Consider the following 22,272-nt stretch of genomic DNA (forward strand, 5'->3'; position numbering starts at 1 on the left):
CAAACTTCAGTCTCGACCAATGACCGTCTGTGGTCCCGACACGCCACCCCAAGTATTGCCACACACAAGCACACACACGCAGACATTCCAGTGGCTCTGTGTTGTTCACCCTTTACTTCCACCACACTCGTATAACCAAACACTCACATACCACTGAACCCACTGTTAGGGTCACCCTAAGGGCAACATCCCAGTGAAGAAGTTTTACGACTATGGGGCAAGAAAAGAGAGTGAAACTATATTATGGGAGGAAAAGCAAGAAAAAAGTCTGGCATGAGTGACAGAACATTGCCATCAGGCTTTTAGGTTTCAGGTACTCCCCTCACCTCCTCTTTTCTTTTGTAAATAGTAAATTTCAAAACAGGTTTCCTACTGCCACTTGGCTTAAATGACCTCTCTGGTCTGTTACTCTGGAATGAGACCTCAGCAGTTTGCAACATTCACAGTGCAAAACACTCGGTTGAGCCTCCCAGGAACATGCTGAGGTGTTGTAATGTTAGCTGTGAGGGTAACTAGCATGGCCACTAACGACAGGGAGGGTGAAAGCACGAGGTTGGTGGGTGGTGTGAATTTTCAGTGATCTGCCAAAGTGCTGTCGTCCAGCAGGAGCAACAGGGGATATTTGTTTACGACGCATGATGCACGGACTGAAGGTTAGATCACGTGAAGCATCTCAAAAACTATTTCTGAGAAAAACAACCTTCTGTGAATGTTTTTCATGTTGGTTTTACCTTTTTTTTCTTTTTCTTTTTTGTTGGGGGGGACAAATTTTACTCACACCAACCACCTTGTTAGACACAGCTTGACTGTAAATAATTGCCTTCACCTGGCTTAATTACACCGTATCTAGAATCAATGAGGTGTCAGAAACTATCCTCGAAGATTCATGCAAGAGATTCTGCAAATGAAATGTGTCAGGGCTCCCATCCGACACATTTCAAATGTGCCGTGTTAATCGAACTGCACCGCAAAGAAGAAGTCACATTCAACACACCCGTTTCAAAGGATCTGATTTCCTTCCAGTCCCTTCTAATTGTGAGGGATCGTTACTCTCTTGCTAAGTTGACCTTATTTTTGATTAAACGGACTCATCAGCTGATGAACCTCTGCAACAGGTAGAAGATTAAATGATTCACTTTAAACCAATATATGTTTTTTTAAGTTTGGGGGGATAAGACACAGAAATAACCACATAGGACAAGTTACAGACAGATTTGACATGTTATTTAAAGATTTATTTTAAAAGAAAAGAAAGCTCCTCAATAAGATTTGTTATAACAAAGTATCTAAATACAGGCAACTGAGGTATATCTGTCATCCTACAAATAGAGAGAAATGGAGGATAAATCGAAGAACAGTGGCAAAGAAAGCAAAAGATTGAGCGAAGGAAACCAAGACGGTAAAGAGTTGACATGGCAGACATGCTGGTGGAGTGGTTGACGGTGGTGAAACAATTTTTCTAATATATAAAAAAGCTGAGTTTTCCACATTTAGGGACCCAGAATTACAGTTTCAGCTACATTTGAACCAAGGAGAACATGGGAGTCCATAGTTTATGCTGTTGTGTTGAGCAAGTGACCCATTCAATCAGCTGAAGAGGTTAGTTGTATGAACTGGCCAGATGTTGTGAGCTCAACTCCTAAATCTTAAAAACAAACCTGCCAAAACTTGTAATTTTTTTTTTATAGCTTGCTTATGTAGCCTAGCATAGCTAACATGGTGTCTTGTGTGCAATATATTAAAATCAAGCTTTGTTATTGGGATGAAAATCTGAATTTTAGAAAGCACAGGTTAGCTGAGTTTCAGTGGTGCAGTTAATATTTTTATGTCACCAACAGCCAGCTGCCAGCCAGGCATGAGAGTTGCGCAGATTTTTATTTTTTATTTTTGTAACTTCTTAAAAAAACAACAAGCAATGTAAAAAGTTAAACTATACTTTAATATATATTCAGATTCTTTCTTTTTCATAAATGCACACTTGTGGTAACAATCATAAGGCCAACAGCAGGCAGTGATAATTGACATGGGTACAAAGCATAAACATTCACACAAAAACAATGGCGGCTCAGTACAATTTATGAAAAAAGGTCTGGAGCAAGTAGATTGTCATCTCAGTTGTCAAAGAGAAAGAAAAAAAATATGCAGTTTTGGTTAATTATTCTAATATAAAACAAAAGACCCTGGTCAACAGCCATGAACTTACTGTGTATTACATAACTTTGTAATAGGGTATCATGATTAAATATTTTTACATTAGACAAAAATAAAATCTGACTGTGTGATAATTTACTTAAACTAAAGTAAATTAAACTACAGTTTTCCTATGATGGAAAAACTGTAGAGAAAATCTGCAGACAAGACAGAGGCTGAAAACAGCCGAGGTTTATGAGAGTTCCAGCTGAGTCCCACATACAATACAGTGGTTCGGCCCTGTTGCATGTATGAGAGTGGGTAGGCGGTGTATTAATGCGCGAGTGGGTTGAAAACATTTTTCTGTTCGCCACTCTGTTGCCTACTACTTGTAAAGCATTTTGACTGAAACACACTCACACATTCACCCAAAAACAAACACTGGCAGGCTCAGAGGATAAGCAAATGTGAAAGGAACAAAACAGAATAAAACTTTAAAAAAACAACAAAACAGAAGGAGCGTTTGTATCCAGTGAACAGAAGATTGACAGAGTTGATTTATTGAACAACAGTATTAAAGTTTGAGGAGACAGTGCTTCTGCCCACGAGGGTTATTGTCTGCTGCCATCTTGGATGCTGCGCTGCCTGTTCACCAGCTGTGGTCCATCCAGTAAAGAACAAAGAGAAGCTTCCATCTCCCTGTAGGCCTCCATGAGAGCTCCAGCAGTTATACGGGAGAGGTATCGTACCGGCAGAAACGCAGAACAAAACTGCCCATCTCAGAGGTCGTTAGGTCACCAAACACGACAAACATTGTCAGAGACCATGTTGCTGCTTTTCTTGCAGTTGAATGCTTTGGCAAACTCTGGAAAATTCTGAAGGGAGCCAAGTACTCTAGAGTATACAAAGGAAACTGGAGTTAGCAAGTGAACTTTGTGTCAGAGGGATTCTGCTTTTTAAACTGTACTTTATGTCACAAAGTGCTGACTTCATGTCATTACCTGAACATCCCTGGACTGTGCACGTCTACTTTAATGGAATTAACGGCTTGCTCTGGTCGATGGGATCCACACCAAATCTTAAAAAGACATACAGGATGTAACATATCAGACAAGTACAGAGCTTCAGCAAATGTAATCGCTTATAGATACATAAGGTATACCACTAATTTACTGAAATATTGCATATCATTTTTGCAAAATAATACCAATTCGTACATTTTCTTTGTTTCTAGTTTTTACTAAAAAGCTCAGTGTGTCATTATACTCCTGCTATTAAACTGTTTTTCAATTTAAGGCAAATTGTTTTGCAAATTAAAGCAGGTCATAATTCACTTACAGTAAAGAGCCTCCAAGTAACTATTGAGCTACTCAGAATTAATTACGTCAAGCAATAATGATTAAAAATAAACATTTGTGAACTTTATTAAACCTGAATTCCAATTTTTTTCTATTGTTTGATTACCTGAGCAAAATTAAGAAAGAAGAGTTGATCATGTGAAAGGTCAATCCCAGGCAGTGGGGGCTCCTCTCCATGCTGCTTCACAAAGTTCTTGTATGCCTACAAAAAGACAAAATTATTTTATTTTACTCCTGCATTACAAAGCAGACTGTTGCAATGAACACCTTGATAATTCAGAGCTTAAGTTTGCAGTCAAAAATATGTGCTCTCTCTTTTTCAGAGTACAAACCAAACCAGAATTTTGAGACTCATTTCTAATTTCTGGGTTTAGTTTGTTTGGATTTCCTTCTGCTTGTAGTCTTGCTCTTTCTTGACCTTTTTCAGTCTCAATTTAAGATGCAGGTCTAGTCTTAACTCTTTAATTTTGAAAAGCTTCTTACATAATTGCTAAAATGTTAAAGAACTAATTAATGCCAAAAAGAGGTCACCCTCACAAATTGACTGTTCATTAATGTAGAAACATCACATTTCCCTAACAGACAATGTTGCCATTGCAACCTGGTCGTCCCAATATGAACTGGAGGAAAATTGAATTTTTGAAGAGCAACAGACCAGTCAGTAGTCAGACTGATCAAGCGGAAAAGTACAAGGTAATGATGACAAAGCAATTTCTCTTAGCATCTCTACTCAGTGAGAATGCATTACTGCATTTATTAAGTTCCTGTTAACGTTTTTCAGTCCTTAACTACTTCTGCTAACTTTATCAAAACGTTCAGTTTCTTCTGAAGTTTTGTGCTATATCTTTTGCTACTTTTTGGAAATACTTGCACTTTTGTGCAAATTTCAACTCCAATGAAATACAATAAACTCCTACAGAATTCTGCTAAAATCTGCTTTTTCGCAGCTTAATACTTCTGCCTACTTCAACCTAGAAACTCCATCCAACTTTTAATCAAGTCACAAGACTTTGAACTGTCTTCAAATGTCTTGGCTTTTTGATATCTCTTATGGATTTTCCACAGTTGCAAATTAAGTTTTGTGCAGATTTTTGACCGTTTTCAGGTTTACAATGTAATCCTATGGTGAAATTCTCTGGTTTTTTTTTCATGCTTTTTAAAAAAAAACTAAATGATGCTGTTCATACATATTTAACTGTACATAAATAATTTATGCATTAAAATGTAGCCACACGTGTCTGCTTTAAGGAACTATTATTATCATTCCTACATCTTACTGTTTTTTATCAAACTGTTCTGGAGAACCGACGTGCAACACCTTCTATTGCTTCAATGCATTTCTCCGTTGTGATCCTTTTCTGTGTCAGCATTCTGCTTGTCTACCTTTATGCCTTCTGCTTTTACTGGTTTTACTGTCTGCAAAGGTCATCTGCAAACTTTAATCAATTTTAGTACATCAAATGTGCTGCTTCTTCTGCTGAATTATGCTATATCTTTTTCTATATTTTACAATCACACTTTTTTAACAATTTCAGGTTGCATACAAACGTCTGCTATTTTTATTTTATTTTTTTGCTATTTTGATATATTAAACTTTTAAACATTTCCCAAATATTTCAGTTTGAATACAAATTTCTGCTTCTGTTGAATTATGCTATATCTTTGGCTAAATGTAACTATTTAGCAAAATATTTCTATCATGTATGACTGTAGCTTTCTTCTGCTTTTTCCCTACTTCTTATGCTTTGCTCTGCTTTTTCTTGCATATTCTGCAGCAATCATTCTGCATTCTCACAGCTGTTTCGCTAGGAACAGCAGTTTTTCTAGTTCAGAGTAATTATCTTGCAGCAATTTTTATGCAAAATTTATCTTCTCAGTTGTCGTCTCTCAGGTTCTTATCTACTGTAGCATTTTACATACAAGACAAGGTACATTTTTTTTTTATTTTTAAACATTTAAATCATTTTATAGGATTGGTTAGCGACCCTCTGATGATCCAGAGTCACAGGACCAGCAAACACATCTTCATACAACCTAACAAACATGTCAACATCCTGACAAAGAGGCTTCAACATTTTTTTCAAGTTGTATGAAGCAGCTCACATATGTGAACAAAAACATATTTTTTTACAGCGTCTCTTAAGTTCTTCACCTGGTATGCCTGTCGAATCCCTCCATTGTCAGCTATGTTCTCACCGAGGGTGTTGTTGCCATTCAACTAAGGAGAAAATAAAGAGTCCAGAATGCACAAGGGGAATAAGAGACTTGAAAGTTTTCCCTCCATATTTTCAGGAAACTGCACATATCAGTTTCTGAGTTATAAAAACAAACTACCCAAGGAATAAAAGAAGCATTGTTGAAAGGAACAGTACAGAGCAGGAAGGATAAAAGGAGAAGTACTCGTATGTCAACACAAAACACTGAATATACCTAAAGTTGAGAAAAGGTGAAGCTGCCAAACAGGCAACAAGAGTTCAGGTAAAGTCAATGAAAGTGAGGCTAATTGGAATTTTTCACGTAATGTTCCAAAAAAGTAGAAAACCAAGTGAACACACATGTAGACCATTAGCCAGGTCCCAGGAAAAGTTGCTGTACTGGTCAACGATGCACTTTGAGAGTTCCAGGAATCTGTGAATAGATTCAGGAGTCCACCAGTCCTTCAGATCACCGTCCTTGTCATAGTTACGACCTGCAGACACAGAACAAATGTCGGGCACTTAGACATGGAAATATTAACCGCAAAAACAATCAAATAATATATACTACAGGTATGACACCATTTTCAATTTAAATGTCATTATGCAGTTGCATTTTGCAACATTGTTCTTGTAAGCAAGTTAAAAATGTAGTTTTTTTTCAGTCAGCTGACAGGGAGTGTGACATAACATGTAACAAAGGGCAACATGTTCATCTATGGGCCAAACACCCAGAAGAAACCTTTGCACTTCCGCTGTTACATTAAAATGACTAAACCGTAAAAAGAGAAGGATGGGATTTTGTCATTTTGAAACCGTAAGCTTCTAATGGCAAAAAATGATTGTTAGATATTAGAATTTGTTTTTTGAGTAAATAATATTGCAGGTGACATACCTGTGGTGGAAAATAAGTTAGAGTACAATTCAAACACAAGAGATCGTATCCAAAAAAAAAAAAAAAACATCCAGAGGGCAAAGGCATAAGGTGAAACCAAGCTCTTTTATACAGTGGTACCAGTTACAGGGGGAAATCCATGTGTTCACAGACTAATGTAATCCAGCAAAATTGTAAGGAAGAACAATGAAGTAGAAAATTCTTACCATTGTCATCAAAGCCATGTGTAATCTCATGACCGATTACCATGCCAATTCCACCGTAGTTGAGAGATTTAGGCTGGCCTTTGCTAAAGAAAGGGGGTTGAAGGATACCAGCAGGAAACACTACAGACAGAGAAACAATTTTTAAATTTCAAAATATCTTAGGATTTATGTTTTGTGGCTGAACATAATTTCCGAAGCTTATTTGGTACCTATTTGGTTTTTACTGGCCGAGTAAAAGGCGTTGACAACAGCAGCTCCAGTTACCCATCTTGAAATAAAAAAATAAAAAGTATTAAACGATGACACTATGAAACTACATTGAGGCAAAGTAAAAAGCCTACTTGAATAAAAACGTGAAAAATTAACACACAGCTTTTAACACCCCAGGTTAATGTATGACTCTCTGCTGTTAAAGCTGAACTCTAAATGCATGCAGGAGTTTTTGTGGTATAAAGTGAAAACACTGCACAAAGAATAAATTAGTTAAACACTGTAGTAGTTCACTCTGCTAGGACCATGAATAATACAGGAGATTTAAATACCAAACCATGCACTTTTCATTTACACCACATCTGGAGTAAAGCTGGTAAATCCACCCCCTCCACCAAAAAGAAACCTTACTCCTCCTTGTTGACTTTGACTCGAAGTCTCCGCAGGCGTTTCTTCTGCACATACTCCAGGTTCTGTAGGATGTTTTCAAAGTATTCCTCTCCACTGTAGCTCAGCTAACAGTAACGCAGCCAGGAAAAAGTCAGGAGGATTAGCAGTGATGGAAGCTGTCAATACTCAGTCAAGTATTCACAAGAGTGACTCATTTTAGACAAAAATTCACTGGGATTTTTGCCTGAAATGAGGAAGGATAAGAAATGCAACTTTCCTGCAAATTTTCTGTTACAAAGAACTTAGTGAAATATGGTTAACAGTATTTTTTCATAAATACTCACATCTTTGTACTCATTGTTTAGATATTCGTCATTCATGATGTCTTCAGAATAACCAATGCGTTCACGGATAGCTTGGGCCTGAAAAAAAAAAAAGGAAAATGAGAATAAACCTGGTTTATTTGTTGTTCTAAATAGAAATAAGATGATTCTTGCAACTGATGTTCACACCTTCTCTTCAGCTGCTTTTTTGGTCTCTTCATCCATCCAGGAAAGGTCATCAAGGTTACTAATGAAAACTTCCCGAATGTCTTTAATCATCTCCTTCATCTAATCTCCCAACACACCAAAGAGAGAGCAAATGTCATAAGATGCCAATGATAGAACAAGAAAATGCATCATGAAAAGGTGCTCTGCTGTTTCTGTTGTTGTTCATCAACTCTAATTGGATCAGAAATAAGACAAATATAATTTATGTCAAACTATTAACAGAGTTCCTAAAATTATTAGGCTTTACATATCCACATATCAGAACGATTCAGACTTGCATAGTCATCTGTTGTTCATTATTTTGGAATAAGTGACTTTGTCGTGATCGTTTTAAAAATAACTCCTGTACAGAAATAGTGTTCAATTGGGGAAAAAAAGGATTCCCACCACTGTAGAACTATGCAAATATATAGACATACAACCTGGAAAAACATGCATAAAATTGAAATTCAGAAATGCTAAATAAACTAGACAAATGCATTATGTCTTACATTTGTTCGATTCTGAAAGTTCAGCAATTTATTTAGTTCAGTTATGTAAATCATTTTGGTTAGTCCAATTGATCTGAAGCTAGAGATATGTAGTGTAGAAAAGAACATGCATTTTTACTCTGAATGCACCATTCTTGCTCCAGATAGAATAAGGAAGGGAAGCAAAATGTGTGATCTTGCAACCAAAATAAGGAAAAACAACTTTATATCAATATAAAACTTATGTTGATTGATGCTATTGTGATTATATCTTGTTTTAAAACTAATATTACAAGCAACGTGTGCTAACCCTGTTCAGAGGGTTTTCTTTGTTTTTTTTTTCCCTGGAGGCTTTCCTGTAACTCCATCCTTTTTATAATGTCACCCCCAAGAGTTTCCACATTTTTAAATGCATTGCTACACACAAAGAATTAAATGAACTGAGACCTACTCTGAGACCACAGCAAGAGAAAACCCAAAAACCCCTTGTCTCGTCACATTAGTGGCCCCTTGCTTACTCATTGCATAAGCCTTTTAAAAAGTTGCGGTTTGCCACAAACTGGCAGAGACCACACAGAGATTTTTCCAACAAGCCTTTAAGGGAGATTGTTGTGTGTGGATGCAGGCAGTTTGTATAAATTTCCCAATAAACCATCACTGATTTCATCTTAGTTTTAGAGCGAAAGCTTCCACTTAGGTGTATTTATATCAGATAAGCGTGGTGAGTAGCTGAAACTAGAGCTAAACAAGAAACATGCTGCTTATAGGCTTGGAGTTCTTCATTTATCAATTAATGTTCTAGTACACTGAATGTCTCTTGACCGCCGATAAGTGGACAACGGAGACTGTCTGGTGATGATTTGGATGACTAATCAATTACTTCCCACAGGACAATGTATACTTTTTAAATTATGATCTAATTGATGTACAAATTTCCTCCTGGAAATAATTTCTTCCAGTTATAATGAAAAAGATTCATGCCTTTAATATCAGAATTCAAATTGTTTTTTTTCTCAATTCAGACTTTTATGCAGATGGGCAGCTTGGCAGAAACATTTCAATCACAAGGATGCAAGTTACGGAGGAAAAACTTTCTGGAGGAACATGTTGGATATGAGCCATTTTTTTCATGGCTGAGGAATCTCCAAAGACACCCATTCATTAGTAGAAGAGCAAAAGGCTTTCCTGGTGCCCATCTGCTTTAAAGAGTATTTCTGAGAAAAAAAATAAAAATAAGAGGAGGCCCTAATCCTCCTCTGTACAGATACTCTGTTGAAATGAAAATATTCCAAACAGGGTTGCATCAATAATCAAATAAGTTCATTATGGTTGCTTATTGACAAAACAGCACTCCCTGCTGAGAGATTGTGTCATGAAGTATTTATGTTTGTACTAAAATATGTGTCAGCTGTTGGTCAGCTCAGACTTTATGCTGGGTCATGTACTTGAGGAACGGGGGAAGCAGATACGTATGTTCAGAGCAGCCATGTGTCACTTCTCACTTAACCAAATACGCACACACACACACACACACACACCCACACACACACACACACACACACACACACACACACACACACACACACACACACACCCCCCCCCCCCACACACACACACACACACACACACACGCACCCACACACAGCAGGGAAATGGGATCTGTCTGAGTAGGCAAACATCTTTATGGAAGTTGAGATGCTTAAGAGTTACGACGGTGTCACTCATACACAAAACAATATTGCAGTGAAGCCTGCGTTATGCACATGCACAGAGGCACAGAGTTGAGATTTGCAGCGTAGGTGGTGTGAGCATAATAACAAGGTCGCCTCATTCAGCTGCTTCCAGTGGATGCAAGCAAGATAACACTGAGGCACAGACACGAGACAGATGACAAACTCACAGATGTCTCTCAAACTATCTTGTTCTGTTTATGAATACATGAAAACGCTCACTAGTTTTATGTCATCAGTTCAGATTGTCAACATAAGAGAAAGCTGTTTAATAAAGCTTCTTTAATTTGGCAAAATTGGTCCCGTTCAGCCTCAACCTACCAGCTCTTTGCTCTTCTCAGAGAAAGCCTCCTGCACATAGAGCCGTCCCACAGCTTTGTCCAGGTTGTTGTTGACATACAGCGCACACTGTCGCCACACGGCCACCTCTGATGTTGTACCAGACAGAGCCTATTTGGAAGGTAACGACAGAAAATTTGTGAATGAAGGAGAATGTTTATGGCAAGACCTTTTTCATGTTCAAATGAAACCAAGATCCATTTTAGGAAGTGAAGCAAAAGAAAAATGATGGGTTATAAAAAAGTTCAAAATCCATACGCATAAAAGATGAAGGGAATCTGGCCATGACAGACTGGAATCCAAACCAGTCCATTGCAGCACTGGTGCTATGTTTAGGGTCATTGTCCTGCTGGGAGGTAAGCCTCCTCCTCGAGCCTTTTACTGCCTTTTCTAGGATTTATTCTAGGAATGCCCTGTACTTTCCTCAGTTGATTTTAACCACCCTCCCCTGCTCCTGTTCAGTCATCTCAAAAGAGCTCAAGGCCAATAGTCTCTCAACAGATTCTCCCACTTGAGCCAATGGACTTTTGCTGCTCCGCCAGAAATACCATGGACTTTCTGTTTCTTTAACTAATATTTCACATTATTTTGCATCTTCCGAAGGTCATTATTACTTGTACTGGATATCTTTGGGGAGGCATCAGAGTAAAGTCGGCTGAATACAAAATGCGTACCTACATTGTGCAAGTCATGTATAGTTTTTGTGCACTTCTGCACTATTTTGTTCTAGTCACATAAAATAAGTTTTCGTAATGCGACAGTGTGAGAAAATTTACTAAAGCCTCTGCAAGACCCAGTCGTGAGACACAGAATATGTTCCTGCTTTTTATACTCATCTCACGTATTCATTAAAATTTGTGTGGCATCAAAATGAGAAGCTGTTGACAGGTTTTAATAAAAGGTAACATGATTCTACCATCATTAGTACTTCAATTCAACCTGTACTGTCATCGGACAAATAAAGGACAGAGAAAATCAGAGAACTTCATCATGAAATAATAAAAAAAAGCATATTAATTTATGACAAAGATGTCTTTCTTGTTTTAACATTTCAGAAATTAATGTTTTATTAATTTCAACAGCTTTGAAACGCCATCGTATTTTTGTTTTTAATAATTACAGCTAACCACTGTACTATAACTTTCCATTTTGATATTGTTATAAAGACATTGCGAGAACATTCATGAAAGTAAGTTTTTCCAAATCAACATGTCGGGGTAATGTCAGGTTGTGTACCTTGCGGAAAGCTTTCCTGGTGTCTCTGTAAGCTCGGCTCAGTCCTACTACCATGGTCATAGCAAACCGCCAAACCATGTAGTTTTGCAGATCTCTGAAAAAAGGAAACGCAGCAAGGTCAAGGAGATCGACATAATCCTGCAGTGATCTAACAGCAGTGTGTGACCAGATTTTTCTGACCGCATCCTGTGACTCATCTTGACAGAAACGCACACAATTACTGCAATCGCTCTGAAAAACAATAACCATCTAATTTTGTATAATCTTACACACCTCTTAGTGTATTTGGCTAATACAAAGTTGAGTCTTCTGTAATAGTTTGGGGAGTAGTTGATGATTTTCTCTGATTCAGGAACGCTGATGTTCACAGTGTCCATTATCTTAGCCGTGAAGTAACTCCAGTTGAATATCTTCAGATTGAGTCGAAATACACACACAAAAAAGTTAAAGATATTTAACACTAAGCTGAAATAATAGCTCAGAAGCTAAGATATTACAATTACCTGAGAGTCAATTTCAAGAGTGAAGTTTCTGTTCATCTCCGCCAGTTCCATCTTGTTGTAAAGCAACACTGGGTTGTTCCGATCTTCTGGTGTGTCGGTGGCCTGGGAGAAAACAAAAACAACAAAATATAAGAGTGGGATTTAAAAACTCCATCAAAAATCTTGTTTCCCCAACACATGTACGCTCTCAGTACATCTCCAGAAGCATGAAGCACTTTCAGCCCAGGAGGCCTCAGGTCTGTAGCTGTCAGAGTTTGAATGGTTTACTTGCTTTGTAATAGTGAGCAGCAGAGTGGAGAGAAAGCACAGCATGTAAGCAACAGGAGACAAAACAGGGTTACAAATCTGTTGATTCCTAGGAAAATATTGGTGTTTGACACATCAACAAGCTTGTTTCAAAAAGACGTTCATATTTAGCAAAGTATTTTTTACAATACGCTTTTTCTGAATATGCTAGTATACTGTGACGATTAAGTGCACCTTACTTTCCAAGGCTGATTAACTCCAAGACAAACATAGCCCATAGCCTGGAGCCCAAAATGATGCCAGTCACCTAAATGCCTAATAAATATAATGCCCAAGGGCTTTATAAATACTAAATGGTCACAACTCTGTTATAACATTTGCCTGTTCCACTACTTTAGCTGCATTAGTACTGCAAAAAAAAAAAAGAAAGAAAATTAGCATGTATGAATTAAGATGGTAGGCTTTTATAGAAACCGTAAAAGGTTAATGTTATTTTCCCCACAGAGATCTCTTGACAAGACAAAATTAAGAAGCGGCTCCAACACAGTTGCTGTTTACACAAACACTAATGTTAGCTCATGCTAATGAACCTACCTGCTGCTGCTAATGGCAACAGTTTCCATCAGCAGGAACACAAACAGACAGTGCACAGGAAAGACGGCAGGCCAAATTATCATAATAGACAGGACCTTTAAAACATATTTAATGCTTCAACTCTTATGTTATTTCTATAGAGTACTGTGGATTTCTAAGGCAAATCTGATCTTGACCAACGTCTGCAATCCTATGGCTAATAGTGTTTAAAATATAAAAATTTAATTATGTGGTGAAAACCTTTAGATTAATTTGAAATATTAAAAGAAAAAACCCACAAAACTAGAGCTAGTCATCCACAAAGGACTCAGCAGAGCCACTGCTCCTTCACTTCAAGAGGAGCCAGTTGAGGTGGTTCGGACATCAGGTCAGGATGCCTCCTGGACGCCTCCCTGGTGGTGTGTTCTGGGCACGTCCCACTGGGAGGAGTCCCTGGGGAAGACCAAGAACATGATGGAGGGACTATGTTTATCGGTTGGCCTGGGAACATCTTGGGTTTCCCCAGAGGAACTGGCCCAGGTGGCTGGGGAGAGGAAAGTCTGGACCTCAGGATGCTACCCCCGCAACCCAACTACGGATATGCGAAGAAGATGGATGGATGGAAATCTATAACTGCAAGCAGTTACAACGTGTTCCTCGTCTGACCCGGCACGTCCACCTCCTTTCACTAGCTCCCCACATGCCTGTCCTTTGACCTGGGCTTCGCCGGCACGCTGCATGCCTCAACAAAGTCTGCAATTTTTCAGAACAGTTCGGTCTAGAGAAGCAGGTCAGTCCAGGAAGTCGTCAATATACAATTAGCCATTACGTTCTAACAGGGCAAAACAATCAAACAAGCAAAAAAAAAAACTACTGCAATTCCTTATTTTGTTCCTTCTTTAATATATATTGTGCTAGGTTTTTATTTCAGAGTTGATCCTAGATAGAAGGTGAGACTGGTTTTGACTAATCTTAATGGCTCTCTGCTGAAACAAAATATCCAGGCCAAAATGTTTCGCACATTGGCTCATCTGTCGGAGAATGTTTCTAAGAATCAATTTTGTTGGTGTGATTTGTAGTTTTTGAATTCAGATGAAACATGTATTTCCTACCACAGCGACACCTATAGGTGAATGTGGCTGAATATTTGTATCTGACAAGTAGTGGAAACCAAATCGAAGTCGTAGTAAGTTTCGGGGGTATGCTACAGTGCACGTTTCAGTGGAGAAATAGAAGAAGAATGGAAAAACGGAGTAAAACAAAAAAGTTCCCTGCTCCGCTGGGTGCAGGCGAACCGCCATGCCCTACATTGGTTCGCTCCTGCAGGAGCCCTAATCATTAAAAAAGTAATATCCAGTATTTAGTATATGGATAAAAAGAAAGAAAAATAAATTTTACATTGTAGAAATAATGGTAAAAACAATTTCACATATCCAGAAAAATTCAATCTAAGTGACAGAATTTGTGAATATGGATATTTTGAGCTACAAGCCAAATATAAATGAGTGACAACACAAGCTGTTTTAAGGAAGACTGCTCAAGTATATTAAATGTTTATTATGGATATAAAGAAACTACAATATAGAACCACAGATTAGAAGAAGAGCTATAGTTTGATTGTATGTCTGAACCTTTAAGAACAAAAATAAAGATTTCAGTCTGAAAAGCCCATGGATACATGATGCTTTTTATAGCAAGCTTGTGCATGATGCCTCAGCATGGAAAGAGTTAAAAGCGTGAAAGTCACACCATTTATCAGTCTCAGTCCCCTGACTATGCTCCTTGAAAGTGCAAACATCCACAGCAATAAAATCAAGAAATATGTCTGCTGAAGAAATTGAGAAGATTGCAGTAATGAATCATTTTACAGAAATGTTGCACTTGTAGCAATAAGCAGAAAATCAGTTAAAAGCAGTTCTTAGATAACAGCTAAGCAATAATGACAAAAAGAAAAAAAAAGGACAAAATGGGTGCCCTCTTGTTTGCAGTTTGTCTTATGGCTCGATAGAAATAGAAACACCTCAGCTTAATATGTCTTGCAAACATTCGGTGAAGCACCAACAGCAGGATCCAGAGTTATAAAAAAACACGAGTCGGGTGCATTGCAATGCATTCAAAGCTTCAGTGTAATGAACTGATAAAATGTGATTATTTAAATCTAGATAATGGTACAAAGATGGAGCTGCTTACCATGGCTTACAACTCATTTGGGTGTGAAGATGGTCTGAAAAAGCCGTTTACAGGACAATGTCCGTTTTCAAACAAGATCTTAATTATACATGAGATTTTTGCTGTGAATTTAATGAACAGAGATAAGCTCGAGTTACAATTAGGCGACAAGAAATGTGTCCGGCTTACAGGGACCAGAATAAAGTCTCGGCTGAGGAGGCATCGAAGGCCAAAAACTAAAGTCTGCATTGCCACAGAGAGAGAAAAAAAAAAGGGTCCATTTCTCAATTTCCCAAAGGACCCACAAAGGTGTGATGCAGAAGAAAGAAAAAAATATTGGATGCCAGCGGTTTTATGGCTTAAAACATTTGAGCTGTCAATGGTCCACAAAGCTGCAGCAAGTGCAATTTGTTCAAGTTTATATTCAAAGGACCTGCAAGAATTTAAACAGGTACACAGAGCGTTTCTCCCGCTTGAGCCCCACACCCACCGTAGCGGCAGTGAAAGCAAGCGCCAGATTTTACATAAAGCAGGGGTTTCCAAAAGCAGCCAACAAGAGCTTGCGCGTGTTTTAGTTCTCTCTGCTTCAACACACGTGAATCAAGTGATGGCTTGTTAGCAGACCTCTGCAGAACACCGACATGTTGAGGAGGTCGTAACCAAACATGAGGGATATCGACTCTTGAGGACAGACTTTGGACACCTCTGGCATAGACCTTCTTAATTTCTTTTACAGCAAAGATATGTCTTGTGGAAAGCCTGGTATATCACAGGATATATATCACAAGATATATTGTAGGGATATTCTTGCAAATTGCCTGCTTTCTGCTGCACAGCATGTCGCTTTTTATTTTCACATCGCTTAAATCTTTAACTGTGGTTACATTTCCGAAGGAAGAAAATGTTCGACTGCGTCTAAGTCTGCATTTCTTGATCTATAGCACGAGCGGGGCACATCTTGTATTACATGACAGCCATGGCAAATCCCTTCTCCCCTGGAGCTACTAACAGCAGGAACACAAGCTACCGATAAACGAGCCTTGTTTATGTGCTGAAAACGGTGAATCTCTCAAACAAAGCAGCTGGTGCATTCTTACAGGCTGAGTGTTTCTGCTTAGCCAAGTCCACACATCTTTTAACCCTCCTGCAGTCTTAGCGCAATGCTCAGGAAGAGTGCAGCAAGCGGCACGGTCAGACAGCCGGGCAGTAGGAAGAAGGTATCCCATCAGACCGTCAATTCCCAAAACCAAACACACACAGGAAAAAAAAGCTCAAAAGCACATACAGGGTCAGTGCGACCTCACACAGTAAAAAGCTTTAGGGGTCCAAATGCTCTGATCTCTTCAGACCACAATAGGGTTCAATGTAGTCACAGAAACCGTATCACACCAACATTGAGTCTGAATCTTTGAGCATAATAGTCAAAGATCCTGAAACCATTTTTATTTGTAATATGTCAAACTAAATTGTATAAGGAAAATTTAGTTTTTTGCTACATTAGGCATTCAGAAGCATGTGGCAAATAATCCATGTTTAATTACTGTGTAATGCTACAACGTTAACCTACCTTTCACTCAGTAGAATAGTTGCATGTTTTTGCTGACATTGCACGCTGCAAAGGATTTTGGTTATTTTGGGTTTGATCAGTGTCAGTAAGAGTCTTTAAATGAGTTCCAAATCCAAAGTAAGGGACATTTTGACAACTATCTGACCCTGAAACTAGGCACAACCTCTTTGTTTTAATCACGGTTGTCCTGATGTGAGAAGCTCTCAAAGTAGCACCACGGAGACTAGCTAATGTTTGGACCTTTAAAGCAGCTCAAGCCTTATTCTGATGGAATTAGCATGTGGTGCCTTGGTAAAAAATATTGTAGTAATTACAGAAATTGTCTGTTTTCAATCCTTTGTGCGGATTAGTCTGTCAGTCATTTGTAAAGGCCACTCAGTCACTTTACAAATGACTGAGTTCCCACTGAACTCTGAGGTCCTGTGATAGTTCTAGTCCAATTTGAATGAATAGGCATTTACGTGATTTCTACAGAAACGAACGGGATCTGTTACATAATTAGGCATTTTTGGTTTCCTGGGTGCATTTTTATTTGCTTTTGTCTAGAATGAGTCCCAGGCCTTGAAGACCTGTAGTGTACAGCATAAAAAACTCCTACAAGGCTGAAGAGGATGAGCAAAATCACATGCAAAGTAGTAAGAATCATTTTCTTCTGTTTGTAATTTCTGCCATACAGCTGGCTGACGCTGGCAGTGACACGACATCGAGCTGTGGCCATGGCCCGAACAAAAGGTTTACCGTTTTAATGTTACACAATATGCCGCGCAGTCCATCTGGGAGAGGTCTGTAAATCTCGGGCTTCAGTTGGTCCGAAGCCTGAGATTTTGCTAAAGTGACGTGAATATGCCACATAAAAAGCAGATGTTGGTGATTCATTTATTTAATTCACAGGGTGGGTCCCGAGACAAAGCTTTTCCTGTCCCAATAGGGCTTTAAATGAGATTTTGAGATCCCCTCTCCCCAACCCTTAGTCAGGTTGAAAGAAGTGTTTGTGTCTCTTTTCACCTAATTAAAATCATTAAGGGAAACTGAGTGTGATGAATAATGAAGATGTCTTATGAATAAATCAATAAATAATACCCAGAGATTGTTTTTTTTAATCTTCGTCCTTAATTTAGTGCAAAATGTTTCAGCTTTGGTTTGACCAATTCACCTACTTTAGGTATGAGCAACGGATTATTAGCATGCAGGAAAAACATGCTGTGAAAGTCCTTTAGATAGTCAAAGAAAAGAGCAAACACCAAAACGTGCGTCACATTTCAACTTGAGTGAGCTGAAAGAATAAACGTATGCTCACATTGGCGATGTCCCTCTCCAAGTCCACAACTCGTGTCACCTCTTCTCTTATGTGGGTTTCGTTGATCTCCAGTCCCCGGTCAGAGCGAATCAGCTTCGCCAGGTCAAACATGAACTGCTCGTAAGCTCGACATGCCTGCAAAACAATTGTTAACAGTAGTTGTTGCATAATAACAAAAGGTTTCTCCTCGCACCAGTGCACAGACTAACTATTGCTGTCGCTGCGTTTTGGTAATCAAATCAACGGTTCACAATCAGCTGTAAAGTAAAACCAGAACAGAGGACGTCTGTTACAGTAACAACACTTGGTCTGTCTTACAAATACTTTTCCCCCATTTTTTATTCACAACAGACCTCTGAAAGGCAATATATTTTCCTTACAGTTTAACCCAAACATTCTTACTACTGCATTTAAGCAGTGCAAAAAAAGTTACTTGTTATAGTGATGCTTTTCATGGGCTGGGCGATCTGGCTGTAAAACCAGTTTCTATCAGTCGAAAGACAATTATCAATATACTTATTCACTAACATTTTGCGTTCCAATTATTTGACCTGCTGCCAAACTGGTAGCCTGAGATTTTCCTTTTTATCCAGTTTTCACTCCACGCCGTTCCTTTTTATTTTGAAATAAAATACTATTTTAGGCAAGTTAGAAGGAACGATGGCAAAACCTGAAACAGCTGCTGCGCAGGTTACTCATCAGGTTGTTGCTAGGTAACCAAAGAGCAAGTGAGTGAGTTGATGCCACCCGCAGTTATTGATCGGCTGTGAGAGGTTCAGAAGCCGTGGCCTTTCCTATTCCTACATCTCCCAGAATGCTGCGGGGTTCTGAATCGGAGTTCAGGGAATATTTTATATATTGGATATTCTATCGGATGTACTAGCTATTAATATTGATCTCCTGTCTATCATCAGACATGTTATTGATTCAAATTTTCAGCCAGAGGCTTTATGGAAAACCAGCTTTCCATGTTAACTAATATGTCAACAAAATAAACCAACTCAAGCACAAATTAACTTTTTGAACTGATTTGGCTGCGAGTTAATTACACATGACTGCAACATTTCAGCACACCTCTGCATAGGGACCCTCGCAGACATAGTAATCTCTGGACAAGAGGCCAAGGGTTGTTTGCTGGTCAAACTGGCAAAGACAAAAAATAAATAAATAAATAAAGACAATATTCAAGTTGCTGGATAAAGAGACAGAGGTACATCTGAACAGAACATAAACAACAAGTATTACAGCACACAGTTATAACATATACTAAGACATCCACCCCTTAGATTTTTAAGAGTTCATTTCCATTTGTTTTAAGGACTGTAGATTTCAGCTGGTAAAAAATATGAAGTTTTTGTTCAGACTACAAAAACAAAACAAAAACATTTATGCATGAAAGAAAAAAAGATATCCCTAAATGCCTCTTCCAACTATAAATAACAAATTGAGTGGAAAAATTAGGTGTATGAGGAAAATGCACTCAAGAAGCAAGGATTGGCACAGTCTGGAATCATGACCATTATTTTACTCGGTTTGTCCAACTGAGATTTAAATATCTTGTTGGCATGAGAGACTTTGCCAATAATTAAATAAAATGATTGCTAAATCATTCAGTATGTCTGATTTATCAACTACCTGACTGCCATCAATCAGCACACAAAATGGAAATAAACGTAATGGTTGAGGACGATTGTTTAATCGTTTTTCAAATTTTGGGGATCTTTGTGACAAAAAAGAAAAAAAAATGCTTCAATTGTTGTTCACTCACTCTGTCGAAATTAGTAAAATAAAGTAACACACTTAATTCAATCACACCGAGATGCGCCTTAAGGGGTTTTACAGCCGCAAGCTCAATACGTACATGAATGATGTATGAAGTGGAGTCTCTGTCATCGGTGCCAACGAAAAAGTTAACCAGAAGTTGAGTTGCATATTTCCAATTTAACCTGGCAATGACATCCTCTAACCTCCAGGTTTTCCCTGAAGAAATAAGATCGGAGGAAGGAGGACGAACGAGGGAAGAACTGCAATAAGTGATTTATAGCATGATGGCAGCGAGGGGAAGATGGGTAACAGTGCAATACCATAGTCAGCCTCCCAGTTGTCCACAGCCATGGGCCACTCAAAGATGTCTGGCAGCATGTCGAGCAAAGGAAGTCCTCCTCTCAGCTCTATGAAGCCTACAGTGCAGCATTGATGAAGGTTAAATGGAAATTAGCTTCCATGCTGTAATTTTACACAAACTGAAAAGTAGCAACATTTACTAATCAGTTTCTGGCTCATTCCTTCGAAGTTGAAATGTTTTGAAATGGAAAATGTTGTAACTTTACTACATCTCTATTTCAAACAGAAATCTACAAAGGAACGTTTTGTCTCCTTGGTTTCTACTTATAGATTGAACCCTTTTGTTCAGTTTTGAAATTCTGTCGGATAGAAAATGCGTATTCAAGTTCTCCAAATAAGGTCATAAACTACCACAACTTGAAATAACATTTTCTGGACAAGATTTCCAAGTTCCAGATCAAGCAAAAAGTAGTGGGTAAAAAGTATTTTTAAGATTGTTGGGTGATCATTACAACATCTAGATTATGCATGCAAATATTATGTGCAAGTTATATACAAAATACAAATATGATTCTGTTTGTTGTATTTAATATTGTACTTTTTATCTTCAAACTGAAACAAACGCACAACCTTCAACAGCTGCACAAAGTACTGCCTATACAAAACATAACAGTTTATCTAAAGTGAACTAGTCCATTCACATCGTATGTCTGCTGACTCACTCTCGTTTATGCAGGACTTGTAAAGTGTCTTTGCCTTGGTGAGAGCAGCAGCCTCCCTGTCCACCGTCTTTTCAAGGACACCTGCAAATAAGCACAAACAAAAGCACACATGGAAAAAACGTACAAAGGTGAAATCAGACCACCTGTCGAAATTGAGAGGGAGAAGAGGAGGAGTGGGAGTAGCATACGCCTGCCGGAAGACGCAGAACTGTTTTTATGCGAGGGTTCAAATGAATTGATGGTGCTTATATTACCAATTTGTCCCCGTGTCACGAAGAGCCCTGGAAACTAAAGCAGTCATTGCAAAACCCTGGCAAAGGATTGCAGTTATTGACAAAGGCAATATATACATTTTTTAAATGGCAGAGAATTAAAAACATTGTTCACTTTTTTATGAAAAAAATGGAAAAATGACTTCAAAGTTGAATTTCTCAATCCAGGTTCTGTTTTTTTGTTTTTTTTTAATTATATTTTTGGCAACAAAACTAAAAGGACACACCAAGTGTTTGTAGATTGGAGCTTTGAAGAATCAAAAAGCCTTATAAAGGAGTACAAGTTTCCACAAAAAACAATGCTTTAATTTCCATCTTCCTATAACAACAAAACACGTCATGAATCCAAGCAGACTTTATAAAGCCTTTGTGAAGATTTAAAACCATTAGCTCTCCTGTGATCTTAAGCTATGTGGTTATTTTTTACTCTGAGTGGCCTGGTGATCCCGCACTGACCCCCCGTGCACTTTAACAATTCTTTTTTTTTTTATGTTATTTTTTTGTCGTTTTGGGAACTGATGGTGTGACGGGACACAAGCCCCGCCCCCCACACACAAACTTCCCTGCTCTCCGGCCATGACATCTGCTGCACTCTAGATGGTTAAAATGGATGTGGTGCTTTTGGTGGTTTAGGGAAATGAGAGGGAGGACAAAAACAAAAAAAAAATAAATAAGAAATTCACACTCATCCTGAAGATGTCCCGTCACTTCAAAAGCCCCTTCAGACTTCAGGGACTGCACCCAGTCAGTTTTTTTTTTCTTTCTTCCTTTCATCAGCCAGTTCTCCTCACAAACTTTGTCTGATGCTGCTAATCCTCCAAGCATTCTCAATCCATCTTTATCTCTGAATCCAAGAAGGGTGAAATAAGCTACCAAAGTGCTTCCAGAGCCCAGAGCAGCATCAATGTTCTGCCTTCAGCTTGATTTCAGAGGCCTAACCTGTACTTTTTTTTTTTTTTTTTTTTTTTTTTGCCGTACTTTGAATTGGATGTCATTCACCTAAAATAAAAAGCTCCAACTAAAGTTTCCTGCAAAAGTGGAATCTATCTTAAAGTTTTTCCAATTCTTTTAAGTTGCAACCAAAAACTTTTACAAATAGAAATCTAAAGTAGGTGGCATGCATCTGCATTCGGTCCCCTTTTTTACACT

General features: G+C 38.4%; 1 protein-coding gene across 3 annotated transcripts in view; it reads right to left on the reverse strand.

Annotated features, from left to right (window-relative positions):
* Positions 1-1,918: 1,918 nt before the first annotated feature.
* The window catches only part of LOC129370015 (neprilysin-like), a 54,794-nt gene continuing 34,440 nt past the window's right edge, over positions 1,919-22,272 (reverse strand). For all 3 annotated transcript variants that reach the window (XM_055045760.1, XM_055045761.1, XM_055045762.1), the window contains exons 5-23: positions 20,852-20,932; positions 20,150-20,245; positions 19,927-20,045; positions 19,140-19,208; positions 18,066-18,200; positions 12,214-12,315; positions 11,984-12,120; positions 11,711-11,804; positions 10,457-10,585; positions 7,897-7,995; positions 7,729-7,806; positions 7,406-7,509; positions 6,994-7,052; positions 6,785-6,904; positions 6,044-6,177; positions 5,641-5,706; positions 3,595-3,690; positions 3,132-3,208; positions 1,919-3,024 (exon numbers count right to left, since the gene is read on the reverse strand). In XM_055045760.1, the coding sequence (XP_054901735.1) occupies positions 2,925-3,024; positions 3,132-3,208; positions 3,595-3,690; positions 5,641-5,706; positions 6,044-6,177; positions 6,785-6,904; positions 6,994-7,052; positions 7,406-7,509; positions 7,729-7,806; positions 7,897-7,995; positions 10,457-10,585; positions 11,711-11,804; positions 11,984-12,120; positions 12,214-12,315; positions 18,066-18,200; positions 19,140-19,208; positions 19,927-20,045; positions 20,150-20,245; positions 20,852-20,932 (1,895 nt within the window). In that variant the 3' untranslated portion in view covers positions 1,919-2,924. The remainder of the gene's footprint in view (positions 3,025-3,131; positions 3,209-3,594; positions 3,691-5,640; positions 5,707-6,043; positions 6,178-6,784; positions 6,905-6,993; positions 7,053-7,405; positions 7,510-7,728; positions 7,807-7,896; positions 7,996-10,456; positions 10,586-11,710; positions 11,805-11,983; positions 12,121-12,213; positions 12,316-18,065; positions 18,201-19,139; positions 19,209-19,926; positions 20,046-20,149; positions 20,246-20,851; positions 20,933-22,272) is intronic.

This window comes from Poeciliopsis prolifica, unplaced genomic scaffold (assembly GCF_027474105.1).
Source record: "Poeciliopsis prolifica strain line A6 unplaced genomic scaffold, Auburn_PproV2 SCAFFOLD022, whole genome shotgun sequence".
Classification (NCBI taxonomy): domain Eukaryota; kingdom Metazoa; phylum Chordata; class Actinopteri; order Cyprinodontiformes; family Poeciliidae; genus Poeciliopsis; species Poeciliopsis prolifica.